The sequence below is a fragment of the Echeneis naucrates genome, chromosome 17 (assembly GCF_900963305.1).
Source record: "Echeneis naucrates chromosome 17, fEcheNa1.1, whole genome shotgun sequence".
Classification (NCBI taxonomy): domain Eukaryota; kingdom Metazoa; phylum Chordata; class Actinopteri; order Carangiformes; family Echeneidae; genus Echeneis; species Echeneis naucrates.
The window spans coordinates 6,125,373-6,139,955 of record NC_042527.1 but is presented as its reverse complement, the minus strand read 5'-3'; the positions used below and the strand labels follow the sequence as shown (position 1 = coordinate 6,139,955).

At 41.3% G+C, this 14,583-nt stretch overlaps 1 protein-coding gene across 1 annotated transcript in view; it reads right to left on the bottom strand.

The window, feature by feature from the left end:
• LOC115057548 (probable G-protein coupled receptor 158) overlaps positions 1-9,315 on the bottom strand; it is a 52,257-nt gene extending 42,942 nt beyond the window's left edge. Inside the window, exons 1-2 of the mRNA XM_029524701.1 lie at positions 8,459-9,315; positions 3,691-3,796 (exon numbers count right to left, since the gene is read on the bottom strand). Coding sequence (XP_029380561.1) covers positions 3,691-3,796; positions 8,459-9,315 — 963 coding nt within the window. The remainder of the gene's footprint in view (positions 1-3,690; positions 3,797-8,458) is intronic.
• Positions 9,316-14,583: the final 5,268 nt, after the last annotated feature.

Here is a 14,583-nt window from a genome sequence, read left to right as displayed (position 1 = left end):
TTCCACCTACAATAACATGGTTCCCACCTGTATTTATATAACGTTAATTGAATTGACAGCATAAGAATAATACAGAATCCAAAATTAACATTCTCAAGCTGTCACCTCTCAGGTCTCAACACAGAGTTAAATGAGTTGGAAACTTCGCTGGAACTATGCTTTATAAAAGTCTCTATGAATTCTGGCTACACTGGCTCTATGAATGACAGTGAGAGTGCATAATAATTCAGTCCATCATTTGTGACACATTACAAACACACCAAATAACATGCTAGCATGCTCAACTAACATGGTGGTCAAGTCACACGGTATAAATCTATGATTCTCAACTGGTGTGCAGGTATTTCAAGTGGGCCAACAAATCATTTGCAAAATAGCTCAACAATGTTGAAAATGTGCAATTACATGAATAAATATATTTATTTTTAATGAAACAGTCTTTTAAAAACTAAAGGCTAAGGCTTGATCGCTGTTATAAACAAATGAGCTTACTTAAATTATGTCTGGTGGTTGACAATAAAAAATGAAAAAAACAAAAGTCATTAGACAAATGATGCATTGACAAGGAATTGCTACTCCTGAAAAGAGAAAAAAAATATTTCCCTTCTTTCAGTTAAATCCTGATCACTGGATCATCATTGAAACAGAAAGCATTCCAAGAGGGTCTTATTTTGGCCTCCATGTTTCTTTGATTGTAGATGGCAGAGCTCAACATTTGTCAGATTTTCAAGCGGACCATGAGGTGAAAAAGGTTATGAACCATGGGTATACATTCTTAACACAAGCAGCATTGCTGTCGTGAGCATTCTGGCAAGCCGACTTTAATGCTTTGCGTGGTCGTCTTCTTGTTTTATAGCTTAGCAATAAAAAAAGCTATGATATATTCTGGTACCGCCGCCTCCGCACAGAAGATACAACCTGGTTTAAGCTTCTCTATCATTGAAGTCCTGACTCTGACAATATGAATAACTGGAATATGTATCAATTAATACTAAAAGTATTCTCTTCCAAGTGATTTCACTACTCCATGAAATAATCCATAGAAAGACAAGACTGATGACATTATTATGGGGGCATATTTTTATGATCAATACTCGTCCCCTCCAATGAAACTTTTCTAATGAATGCTTGCAAAACTTTCATTTTATATTGCTTTTAAATTTATAATCCACTTTCAAACATTCCCACCTTCAAAACTGCAGGAGATAATTAACACTGCTAGAGTTTTAACCACAAGAAAGAGATCAGAGCACATTGCACCAGTTTTAAAATCTTTACCCTGGCTCCCAGTCAGTCAGGGAATTTAAAGCCCTGCTGCTAGTTTACAAATCACAGAACAGTTTGGGGCCAGTGATCTTTGAGATGTTTCGAGAATATAAACCTAGCAGGACTGTTGGGTCCATGGACTCAGGTCAGCTAGTCCAGACCAGAGTGCTGACTAAACATGGAAAAGCAGCATTTAGCTTTTATGCTGCAAACAAGTAGAACAAACTGCCAGTGGGGGTTTAATCAGCACCAAAATTCAAAATCAAGGTTAAAAATATTTCTTTTCTCATGCGCTTATGTACAAAACCTGCACTACACTTCTCTTATCCAAACAGCTGCATATTATTTGAATCGTTTTAATAAAATTATTTTATGATTTTATGACTTATATTTTAAACATAACCTTTAGCTATGATTTAACACTATCTTTTATTGTTTCAGTACTATTCTTACTTACGGCTCTCTCTCTTTTCTCTGAATGTGTATAAAGCACAATGAATTGCCTTTGTGCATGAAAAGCGCTATATAAATAAACTTGCCTTGCCTTGCTAATTCAGGATGGCACTGAATCATTGGATACTGCTTTCCCAAACATGGTCAAGTCGGTGTTGATGTTAAAAACAAATGTTTGCAGAGGAAAAAAAAAAAAACAAAGACAAATGCACCACTTAAAAACCCAGAGACGCACACTTGAACAAAAACACACCTACAATAACATTAGAGATTTCCGTCAAAGAGGCTGAAGATTGTAGGTGGCCATTGTAGCTAAAACGCTGCGAGCCCACCACTGTGATGATGGTGATGGAAAGACTGCACACGCCATTTGCTCACACCACCAATACAGCTCTGAGCAGAATAACTACGGGGTTACCAAAGGCTCGTTCAGTTATCATCAGGCTGCAGCCATGACAAAGTAGCTTATGAAAATTGAACAATACAGAAGAAACAACCCAACAGATCAAAACGAACACGGAGACCTCCCATGTCTCCTTCTGAAGTCCCCCCTGCCCAGCGCCATCTCAGACTGAGAGGGGGGAAGCACACAGACAAAGGACATGGTCAATTATTCACTACATCTTGCTGCAATCCATTACCCTGCATTTATTATACATCATATGGCCAACAACATGCCATGCAAGCCTGAACAGCTACTCTCCCCCTGCCGGAGTCAGAGAGGCCTCCTGCAATAAATCACATAAAACTAATGCTTCAGCACTGACATGAGCAAGGTACTGAACACATTGGCAAGCCCGCACACTGAGTCTGACTGACTCACAAACGCACAACTATCTCCTTGCTCTCGCTCTTTCCATCACCAACGTAAGAAAACATGATGTATGGCTGCTGCCAGTTCCATCACGGCAGTCATGAAGGTAAAAAAAAAACAATATCCCACGGAGAGGAAATATATATGCACGCCACCATCACCAGCTCCCATCATCGTCGCCATCATAGACAGCGCAGTCACTCACATCTGCAGACGCAGGACTTTGCTTTAACAGACATTTCGCCAAGCAATGATGAGAACAACTGTTACGGAGTGGCTCAATCCGTCGGACACTGAAAAGCTTAACAACTATTAGACGAATTGGCATCACATTTCGAATAGATATTCATGTTGCCCAGAGGAAGGCTCTTGCTCACTATTATGATACTGTGGCTTTTACTTCTAACAACAGCATGTCAAAGATCATACAGATCATCAAGTAAAATATCTCAAAATCTATGGATGCGGCTGTTTGTCTCCTATGTAAAACTATAATACCATAAAACCGTAATGATTCCACATACTTTACTGCATGTTACAATACTACAGGTATCCTAACTGACCCTCTCGCAGTGAGGAAGTACACATTTTAACTCACACAATCTTCCTGTCAAACTCTAGCCAAGTTCTTTTTGCATTTGAGTTTAACCTAACCCTTTTCCAGCAAACACTCCTAAGGGCATCATCAGAGAGCGAACATAAATGGCCAGCAGGACACGGTCGCTGGTTGGTTTGATGACTTGTGAGAACAAGTGGACAGCTTCGAACTTTTCATTTCAGTCAATTAGCTGCAGCCAAATTGATCCAAAAACTCTTACTTAAATCAGATGCTTAATATAGTAAGTCCCTTTCCTTCTGCTACGTAGTCAAGATGGAAACTGTTGAGGGTGACCAGTATTCTCAATTATTTGAATATTTTGTATGCGCTGCCCTAGTACTTCCTAGTAGTGTTCCTCTAGGTTGTAGAGTATTCAAACTGAGGGGAGCTTTTTTTAAGAAGGTTGTGAAGAGACTGCAGGATATATTCATAAACACATACTTGAATGTTACAGTGATATACATTCACTTTACAGCACATCAGCATCACAGAGTTGACAAATAAGGTAGAATGAGAGAAATTTCCAGTTTGTTGGCAGTGGCAAAGCAATAGTACTAACCTCCATACTGGTGAGATTACAACGGTGAGTCCCAGCAAACCAGCCACTGTTGGAGCACTGGTCAATGTCCACATCCTGCAGGTTCACATCCACACGAATGACACCCCTGCCAGGGGGAAAGAAAGGAGGAAAAAAAGAAGTATGAAAGAAGAATGTGGTGCAGAGAAAAGAGGATATGGAAGGAGTAATGTTCGGCCAGACTAGAAATAGTCAGAGATAAAATCATGAAAATCATAAGGTTTGCCGATTCAGTAGATTGTGATTTGATAACAAAAGGGCAAAAATTAAGAAATCTATTTCATGGGAATATAAGAGGAGCAAAATGGAGAAGGAAGGAAGGAAGGTGAAAGATGATACAAATTAGGAATATTGTAAAAGTGACAAGTGAGGGAGGGAGAGGGGAGAAGGTGACAAAAATGTAGAGGATTAAGCAAATCGGTGTAAGGGAGAGAAGGAAGGAGGAGGAGGACAATAAAAAAGCTGAATTAAAAAGACCAGGAAGAGTGATCCTCAGGGGGAGTAAGGTCAGCAGTGCATGAAGCAAAGACAAAGAGGATTGTAATAGGAAGAAATGAAGTTGATTGAAAATGGGAAAGAAATTAAGAGTGATGGCACTGAGTAATGAAGAAAGTGAAGAGCAGGGTTTAAAAGAGAAAAATAAAGGTTGAAATGTTCATAAAAGCCTCTTGTTCTTAGAGGTGCACTGAGTAAAGAGATTCTACTGTTCTGATAATGTCTGATAATGTCTGTGTCCAATGCACACAGGTCTGGTAGCAGCTTTTCTTGATTGTGTTTCATTGCAGAGTTGCAGTGTTCAAGACAGTAATTACACAATGTGGTGCTTTCCCATCAAAGAAGGGGAAAGTCTGAGTCTTTCTTTCTCTGCTTGTAGATCCAAGCGCCTCCACAGGCATTCAGTGCAATTTTAGGTGCAACACATGGAGACTGGTAGCCTGTGCAGCAGCGAGCTGTCGCAGACTCAAATTGTGAAGTGAATAGGGTTAAATACTGCTCAGCGGTGTGACTGCAATAGAGCAAGAGAGGAGAAAGTGCCTCAGACTGATACTGGTGGAGCAAAGTTCGCTTCAGCTTCTGCCATATATTCTCCTGTGCAGAGCTGTACCCAGTCTTATTTCTATATGACCCGGGTTTATACACAAGCATGTTAAGTGTTACGGCCTCTTTGATTTACCCTCTACAGCCCATTTTCTCCACCACTGGGCCAGCGTTATATCTCCTTGTCTCTTTGCTTTAATGTTCTGCAGATGATCTTTTACCTTCATCTGCCTCCTGGGAAGTGGAATAAAAAACCACGGGAGGGGCTTTGGCCACCGTTTCTCAAACACAACCACAACCAGGCAGAAAGAGCAGGAGGAAAATATGTTGCGAGTGTGAGTCTGTGTGTTTTTATGGGTCATGGCTTGGTAGTACTGAAAGCAGCAGACATAGCAGATAGATGTGATGGATGTCGGATATAAAACAAACATTTGTGTTTGTGCAAGGGAGTATAAATCTTTAGCTTCACAAAGGAAAATGACGGCCCACATTGACAGTGAGGTATTTTTAGCTTGGTATTGTTGCAGGTAATCTTTAATACTGTATTAAAATGAAGCAGTATTCATCATAATTTTGCAAAACATAATGACTTCATTTTTTAAATCATCGGCTGTATCTGAGTTATATTATCAAACATATGACAACCATGGCAGAGACAAATTTGAGCCTGTATCTCAGATCAATTGTACTGAAAGAGCTAGTTCTCTCTTTGCTTTGCAGGTTGATAGGTTGATATTGTGTTTAATCTTTCATCCTAACTCTAGAATCCATGCAATAAAAATCCACAACTTACTAAACCAGAATTACTTAGTAATTTCAGACTCAGCAGACAATAACTGTAATGAATTCAATTGTTATCCTAAAGATTTGACCTCTCACGAATTTGTCTAAGTGTCATATGAGTTTCTCCATTTATACAATCCATCGCTTCTTTTCCTCTCTGTGGCTCATTACCGAGCACAGACAACTGTGTGTTAGCCTTTCGTCAGTGTTTTCCACCAGTACAAGGCTTTACAATTGTCTTGAACTGTTCTTGAAATGGTTCTATAACACAGTCACCCTGTATATGAGGCTAGAGGAAGCTGAGTCTTCAGAGTGGTTGTGTCATTTTATCATTGTTTTAACAAAATTGTGGGTCTTATTTCCAGACTTCAAAATGGAACTTGTTGCACCTTCAAAACCTTCTGGCCCATGAACAGACAGACAAAGAAAATCGAATCACCCTTGGTGGCAGAACTAAAGTCGGCAAGTATCTGACTGTGCCTCAAGGCTGACTTCTCCTTTCTTACTTTATCATTCTGCCTTAAATCTTTAACTGTCATTTAAGGCCAGCAGCCGTCTGTCCCTGACTCACTTTATTGTTTTATTTATTTTTTTTACTTCAAATCTGGCTTCTGCGTACAGTGAGAAAGGGGAAAAGGATGAGGAAGAGGTTGCTTTGAGGTAGATCTAATGCAACATGGTAGAACAGATTCTATCTACATTTTTCTGTCCGGAGCCAACTAACTTTTTAATTTTTAGAAATGTCATCTCAGGCATGAGATGAGTAGAAATAACTGCAGAAAAGTTTCACACCACAATTCAAATTATAGAAAGCAGACTGAGGTGGAAATCATTATGCATCTAGTTATGTAGTTGCAGGCAATCTCCATACTCAATTAGAGAGTGCATCTTTCACATTGACATGCATGTCTTTAATAACAACTCCACTTTGCTCCCACTTACTTCATTTCTCCCTTGGCTCTCTCTGCTAACTTCACAACCAAGTACTTTGAGAATTAAAGATAATATTTGAGCTTGAAAAGTGTGACACGGCAAAACAACACCAATTCATAGTCCACTTAGTGGATCAATTGAAAGGCTTCCAAGTGAAACTACATTGTAATCAGTAGAAAGAGTTTCCTGGGAAGGTGTTGGACATATGTTAGCATCCAATGCATTTCTGGTAGTTTTTGATGAATAAAAAAATCCCCCCCCCAAAAAAAAAAAAAAAAAAATTATTCACGTACCATGAAATATGTGAAACAGCAAATTTCAAGGACCATGATAAGTTCTCATTACATTAAGTCAAATCAAGAACTCTTATAAATGCTGTCAATGAAATAACTACGATGCTCACAAGGATTCATCTCACTATCAGCTAACAGGGCAAACTCGAAATTCCAATGAAAAGTATTCAAAATGAAGACAGCTCCGGGGAAAAACGGATAGGTATCAAACATTACTTTACATTCAATATGCCAAGTCTTTTGGTATGAGTGATTCAGTCAAACACGTTTGATATTGCATCTACTACTGGAATCCAATCCCTGCCTCACAATGATCTAACGGGATTTAAAACTCAAATGAAACTATCCTTCTAACTGTCAAAAATATGTCACTACACAATTAACACTCACTCAGAATTTTCTTGGCTGAGCTCGACATGTCCCATGATTAATTATGCACTCATTCAATAACACTTAAAGATATCAGGCACCTCAGGCAACTGACAAAAGCAGAGCTGCCATTCCTCTCAACTTGTTAGACATCATGGCATGCTGATAGTTGGCAGGCAATATTATCGCAGGCAGGCAACGAGTCGTTTCTGGAGATGGAGAAAACACCACAGGCAGATTTTCTTCGTTACTACTGAAGCTGCACTGTATCAGAGAGAAACTCAATTGCGTGTTGGATTTCTGCTTGAGTTAAAACTGAAAATGAGAGAAATGGTGTAGTCACCTCACACTCATTTGCAGCATACAAAGACATATAGATTCTGTGACTGTCCCCGGAGTGGATAGTGATGCAGCACTTTGCTCAGGGACACAGCAACAGCATGGATGCTTGCCAACCTGAAGCCCAAATTGCTTGCAGGGCTGCTGCCTATAAACCCTGCGTGCAACATTTTTGTACCTGTTCCTCCAAATAAAACGTCACCCAAATTCAGATTCTCAATTTTTTGGTCAATTATTTTTTGAGGTGTTAGGCACAAAGTTTGGTAAGATGCTGTGTGAGGAAGGATTTCATTTCTCAAACAGCTGACAAAGTGCTTTCAAGGACCTCATTTTCTTTATTGGATAGAATTAAATATGTCATGAGAGTTATCTCCATTTTGACTGATGGAAGAATTAACTTCACCTGAACTTCAGATTCATACTGTAGTCATTTGATCTGACATTGTTTATTCACGATTTTGTTGACCTTATCGATACACTATTGGACCAGAGCCTTAAAACATGAGATCCTTGTGTGATTTTATGCCACACTCACTCACAGAGAAGCACTAAGAACAGCATGTATTCGTTCCTTCACCACCAAACACTGCGTAAAGGCTGAGGTTGTTCATTAAATTGTAGGATACAGGAGTAGGGAGGCACAGCTGTGCTTTGACAGGCAAACATATCAAATGTGAGGAGTATACCTGTGTCTGTGGAGCGGCTTTTACACCATCTGCTTCCTGCATCGAGGCTTCACTACAGCAGGATCCATATTTACATAAAGTCAGTCATTGTGGCTGACAGTTGTCTTTGTTAATGTGTGCCGTGGTTTTTAAAAGTAGACTGAAGTGATGGATCTCCCTTTAGAAGGTTTACTGGGATACATTTATATTCAAAAGAGTATAGAATGCCTTGAAGCATGTAATGTGAACGCAATATGCCCGTATTTTGAACAGGACCAAAGCTCTGTCAGAGACAAACCAAAAACAAGTGGCATCTCAAGCCCCTCTCACCTAAACACTGGTGCAGAGTTGCTCTTCAGTCCATAGAAGCCGGCAGACAAGGTGAGGAGCCAATAGGGCACAAACGCCCCGTGTTCACACTCCAGGTACGGAGCCGACCACTTGATCTGCTTTTTGTCCAGCAGGTAACTTCCACTCCTGGCACTCCGTGCCTCCGGGACTCTCCTGTGCGTGTGTGGTCTCCTCCCGTCCCTGAACTCGTTAAACCAGTCGCTCTCCGGGCCCCTGCTCGCCAGGTGGTGGTGCGCGGTGGCGGACAGGTCCTGCAGCACCACCTCCTTCTCGTTTCTGGTGGCCTGCAGGAAAACGTGGGGCCCCGGCGTCGGCGCGTCCGTGTGGAAGGTCACCACGGCCCTGTGGATTTTGGGATCCCCCTGGAGGATGCTCTGCACCAGCGCGTGGTACCAGTGGATGTCCCTGCGCAGGGACTGTTCCCGGGACCTGTTGGTCTGCAGGATCATGTTCAGGAAGTTTGTGGCGTGCGCCACGGTGTCCAGAATGCCGTGCAGGGAGTAGTGGGAGGCGACGTGAAGGCCGCCTCGCAGGCTGCTCAGCTCGTACCTCCGCGAACAGTTCACCTGACTCAGGGCCGAGGAGTCCCCGGTGTGCAGGAAAGCGGTCACCACCCTCGGCAGGTCCTCTTCGATCTTGTGCGCCACCACGGTGCGCTCGGTGGATGGTACCAAGTAGTAGGTCGGGTGAAGGGGCGGCTCCCTGTTGATGTTTTGGGTGCTTAAGACCGGGGGGTGCTTGTCGTCTCGGTCATTGTCAGACCACTCCACGTAACCGTAGTTTGATCCCAAAACGAGCCCGGTTTGCAGAAGCAGCGGGACGACCAGGAGAGCCATGGTTCCTCTTCACAGGCGCAGAGATGACACTTGGCAAAGTGCGGCGAGCATCGCCGGAGCCGCTCTCAGTCTTCCGCCGCTTCACCGGACAAGACACTTGAAGCTCTCGCTGTCACCATCCAGCTCAGCGCGAAGAAGGCTTCCCACCTCCTCTGCCCTCTTTCCCGCCTTCACCACCTCGCCCTCTGATCCGGAGAGCTGTCCGGACTCTCCGGGCTCTAACTCGTGAGAAAACGACACTGACACCTCGTCGCGCTGCGATCCATTCACACGCAGCGAGCGCTCCTCCTCGGGAAATCTGCGAGACTCGTAGGATGACGAGGGACGAGGCAAATTGTTCGTGAAGTTCAGTCCCTCCCAGTAGAACCCTAATAGGCCATTTGAAGTGTGGCCCAGCGGTGTGTGTGGTTGTTTCTCACTGCCTGTCTACCGGAGGTGGGCGGAGCGTGGGAAACGACTGGAGGGGTCCGGTGCTGGAAGTGGCGCCCGGAGGAGGAAAAGCGAAGGTGGAGGTGGTGATGATGATGATGATGATGATGATGATGGCGCACCATGGTGATTAGACTGAAAATAAAACAAAAAGAAGATGACATGGGCTGCAACATGCATGTGCTAACTGTGTTCACTATTTTGGCCAAAAGTATAAGTGACTGCTTAACATTCTGTACCAAAAGCATGTCCACCAAGCAGGTTAAAAGGCTCTCCTTTAATGCAAGAGATGCTGAAATATTGGAATTTAGCATTTATAGTAATACAAGAACTCCAAAATCCAACATCTCCCTTGGTTTCATTCATAGTTGCAGTCCTCTTGCTAGATACACTGACTCCGCACAGACAAGTTTACCCAATGTACATTTTAGGACATCCTCAGATATCAGACTCAGGTGTCAGACATCAGACAAAAAAGCATCAGGCCTCAGGCGAAAGGGCATCGGAGTAAGCTAAAAGTCGTCAAGTCTGAGAAAAACCTCTGTCATCATCAGACAAAAATGCATCACATTTCAGGAAAACGGCCTCCGACCAAAAGTATTCAGTCAGTGTTTTAGTGACCATAATATTATAGCAATTACCAGGAAAACTAAAATTCCTAAACATAAGGTCAATATAGTACATAAAAGGATGTTTCAGAAATTCATTCCTGATAGTTTTTTGGCTAATGTTGGTGATATTGAATGGACAGATGTGTATGCTGCGGAGCCCGAGGTCTCATTAAATATATTTGTGGAAAGCTTCATGAAGATTGTTGATATGCATGCTGCTATGAGAGAGTATATTGTTAAAGCAAGACCAGCTCCATAGCTGAATGAGACTCTAAAGAGACTCATGAAGGAAAGAGATGAAGCCAAATATAAATTATTAAAGTCTGGATTATTGGAGGACAGATTCAATCATTGGAATAATTGGCCCTTGAATATACGTAAACTAAATACCAAAGTATCTTTCAAGTAGAATGCACTATTTGAATTCTAAGTAGGGACTGGATATACTGTATTTACTGTATGAATGTAATAATGAATGTAATACTTATGATTGGTGTAACTTATTCTGATTATGATGCGTATAATGATGTCTACGATGTTTTACTGCTTTTATATTGTCATTGTTAAGTGATTTGTTTGTTGTGGATCCCAACCCTAACCCTCGTCCCACTTTGGTGAGAGCTAATGGGGATCCTTTTAAATAAATAATGTAGCCTTATAACTGTTAATAATAAGACACAGAAATAAATGTTTAACAAGGTGTGTAAAGCCATCCATGAATTTTGTAAAGATTGGCGCAATAGCTGCATAAGGGTGTTCTCAGAGCTTGTTTAGCCTGTTGACCATGTTAACACCGCAATTTAGTTTGGCTGTGTTTGGATACATTTTTTGCTCACACACAAAAAAAATACTATCTGGCCACCATGTTTGTCCACGTTTGTCCACATTTGTTGGTCAGCACCGAGCAGTTCACTTCAGTTTACCATGTGTGAAGGGCACCTAGCTAAAGTGCAATTAGCTTAGCTAATGTTGGCAGCTAAATGGGACCTATGAAGTTACAGTCATTTGGTTTAGCACAACTTTATATTACCAATCATTCAGACAAAATTGCTGATGTTACCGTTTTTTTGTTTTGTTTTTTTTTTTTAAAGAAAAGTGTTTGCTGCAGACTGGTGATCTGTCTGCCGCCACGCAGTTACAGACGTGCTGCAAACATCAGGGGAAGTAAGTAATCTCAATGCACCTTTCTCATGTGAGGACTGCAATGAATTTCCTATGTAAACTCACATTTATAATGTTTAATGTACACAACAATCGCATACACAAAATTACTCAAATATACTGTGTCAGCAGTACTCACAATATATTACATATATTATTACATTTATATATACACAATATAGCATTTTAAGTAAATGTAAAGTATATTGATACTTTTTATGGCAAAACAAATGAAGTAAATCACAAGCATTTAAAATATATGAAACCTGCATGATGGATATAGCACTTTTAACAGTGTACATTTAATGTAACACACAAATAGAGCTCTTACTCTGAGAAAAATAGACAGCGATCTCCAGTCAGTGCAGCCAGTGTTCAGACTCTTTACTCCATCTGTTGTTGATCATAAAAATCTGACATTCCCCAGCGCTGATCAGGAGTCAGCCTTAGACTGTAAATGGGTGTTGCAGTGTGCACCTCGCCCGGGGTTACTTGCAGGCCGTTGCCATGGCAGTGGAAGGTGACAACTGCAGTGATCTCCCCAATCTGTCCATTGCAGCTAGGGATGAGAAATGTACACCTGTCCCTGCAGCACCTACAATTAAAACTGCAGTTTACATATATCACAGACAATCAACCTCACATCCTCACCAGTCAACCTCTTATTTTGACATGCAAAACAGAGATATTCATTGCAAGGTGGATAGAAGAGATACTACTGACAAGAAAAGAAGTACTTGTAAATGACATAAATGACTACCAACACTTTCATTTATTTTGTCGATTGATGTAAATAAGAAAGAAGCACCCAGACTCAATCAGAAAAAAATGCGCATGTGGTGGAGATAACGAAACAGGCAGAGGAAAAAAGAAAGTACCAAGTGGAGAGGGCGCATCAGAGGGAAGGAGACAAGAACATTTCAGAGTGACTGCTACTGGCCCCTCTGTTTTATCTTCTTTTACAAGCTGCACTGCCTCCCCTGCCCTGATAAATATTTGATAGTTATTTGCTGCTTCATCTGCATGCTCTACAACTTAGGTCTGCAAAACAGCAACAGTGGTGAAGGCTGCTGTGCCAGCCGTTCTTTCAACCACGCGCTCTGTTTTCTAAGTGGTTCCTGTAGATTGACTCAAAAGATGGCAAGGGAGAGAAAAATTCTTTTTAGCAAGGGGGTATTTCCTCTGGTGCTTTTTTCCCCTGCAGTCACAGGTGCACATTTTGCTACATGCGATCATGCAAAGAGCTGCATGTGAACTAAAACAAGCAAAGTGGAAAGCTGCTGACAGTGGGGAAATTTAAGAGTAGCTTTTTTTATTGGAAACAATTGAAAAGAAATGGAAACGCACAAAACCTGATGACAAGCTTATTTTCTGTGAAATAAAATGTTCTTGAGCCTTATCTGCTAGTTTAAATTAGAATATTTATAGTACAGTATGTTCTGAGATTCACATCTGCAGACGTGCTAATGCATCTGCACAAGTTGTCAATGATATGAACACTGAAGCATATAGTTGATGATGGGTTTGATGACCGACCTCCCTTTTGTTAGCGTAGCTGAGATGAGCCAGTGAGGTGTAAGAAAGGTAACAGAAAATGACTGAGGTGAAAATGAAGAACAATGAGGTGGAAATAAGAAGGGTTTGATCATTTGTGTTTCAAAGTAGTTCAAAAATAATTGAGGTCAATCAACCACTTTTGCGATGGTGTAAACAAGAAACAGGTTAAATGCCAATTTTCTGGCTGATGTGCTGACTGTTACTGCCAAATGAAGATGAAAAGGCCCTCTGAAAAATATAACTGAGTTAATTTCCAAATCTGCATTCTGCTGGAGAGTTCATCTTCTGATGTTTTTGAAAAATATTGTCCTACCACAAACTTAATTATCAAGATAAATGTTCAGTGTCCCTGCCTATAAATCAAATTGGATCCTTCAGTACCTCACGTGGACTCTGGAAAATGTATCTACAAGATCTCCCGTGGTCATATTAATCTCCAATTTAATCCTGTTTCTGCTGTTTAAATCAAATGGGCATAAATACAGTCTGTGTCTAATACTGTGACAGGGGTGGGAATATTTAAATCATGCTTTAGCCCACTTAAATCCATTAGCATACAATGCTGCACAGGCTGAGTCCAACACAAACGTTTTAGTTTAAGTGGGGGCCCTCCAATATTGGCAACCAACTAAGGGTTAAAAGACACCTTAACCCAAGCACCTTATTTAATTCAGCCTCATGCTATTTTCCTGATAGTTGAGAACAAAAGCTGCTAAAATATGATGTGCTCTCTCAATAACCATGCATGTGCGTGTGTGTGTATGTGTGCACGCTCAACTATTGCTGGAAGAAATGATCCGCCTTTGTCAAGGTGAGACATGACAACTTTATCTAAATTATACTGTCTGATGTCAGAAAGCGCACATATCCTCTGAAACACCCACCATCCTTTTGAAACGATGTGGAATAATGTCTGAATGTGTGAAGAGCCTTCATGAGTTGCATTCTGCTATGCAAGAGATCAGAGTGTGTACAGACAGGTGTGAAATCAGTCTGTCAGGAGAGAAAAGAGAACAGGATGCACACATACCTGACTGAAGGTTTGGTTTGCTCTCTCTTGCTATTCTCATCAGCATGTTTGCACAACTCACACATGCACAGAGAGGCAACTGAAAGAAATATTTGGTCGGTGCTGCCCTCTTGAGGCCACTACGGGCCACTACTCATCCTGTCCATTGTATACACTGGTTCTACAGAGGGGTCCCAGTGCTGCTCCCTGCACAGTGAACACTGGGACCAAGTCACCACCAAAGGTAAATTACTGGGTTGCATTTAAGGACTACTTCTTCAAAGTATCACATAATGTTGCCTTACATGTGCTAAGAAACAGACGTGCGGGGAAAGCCAAAAAGATATCAAATGTGTGCAGTATAATATTAATATGTGTATTGTATAGTATTAACATATATCGCCAAAGTTTCCGTGGCAATAAATCTTACTATTCGCCATTGAAAGATTTCTGTGTGATCGGTTAATATAGAAATTTCCGACAGCACTCAAACGTTACCAC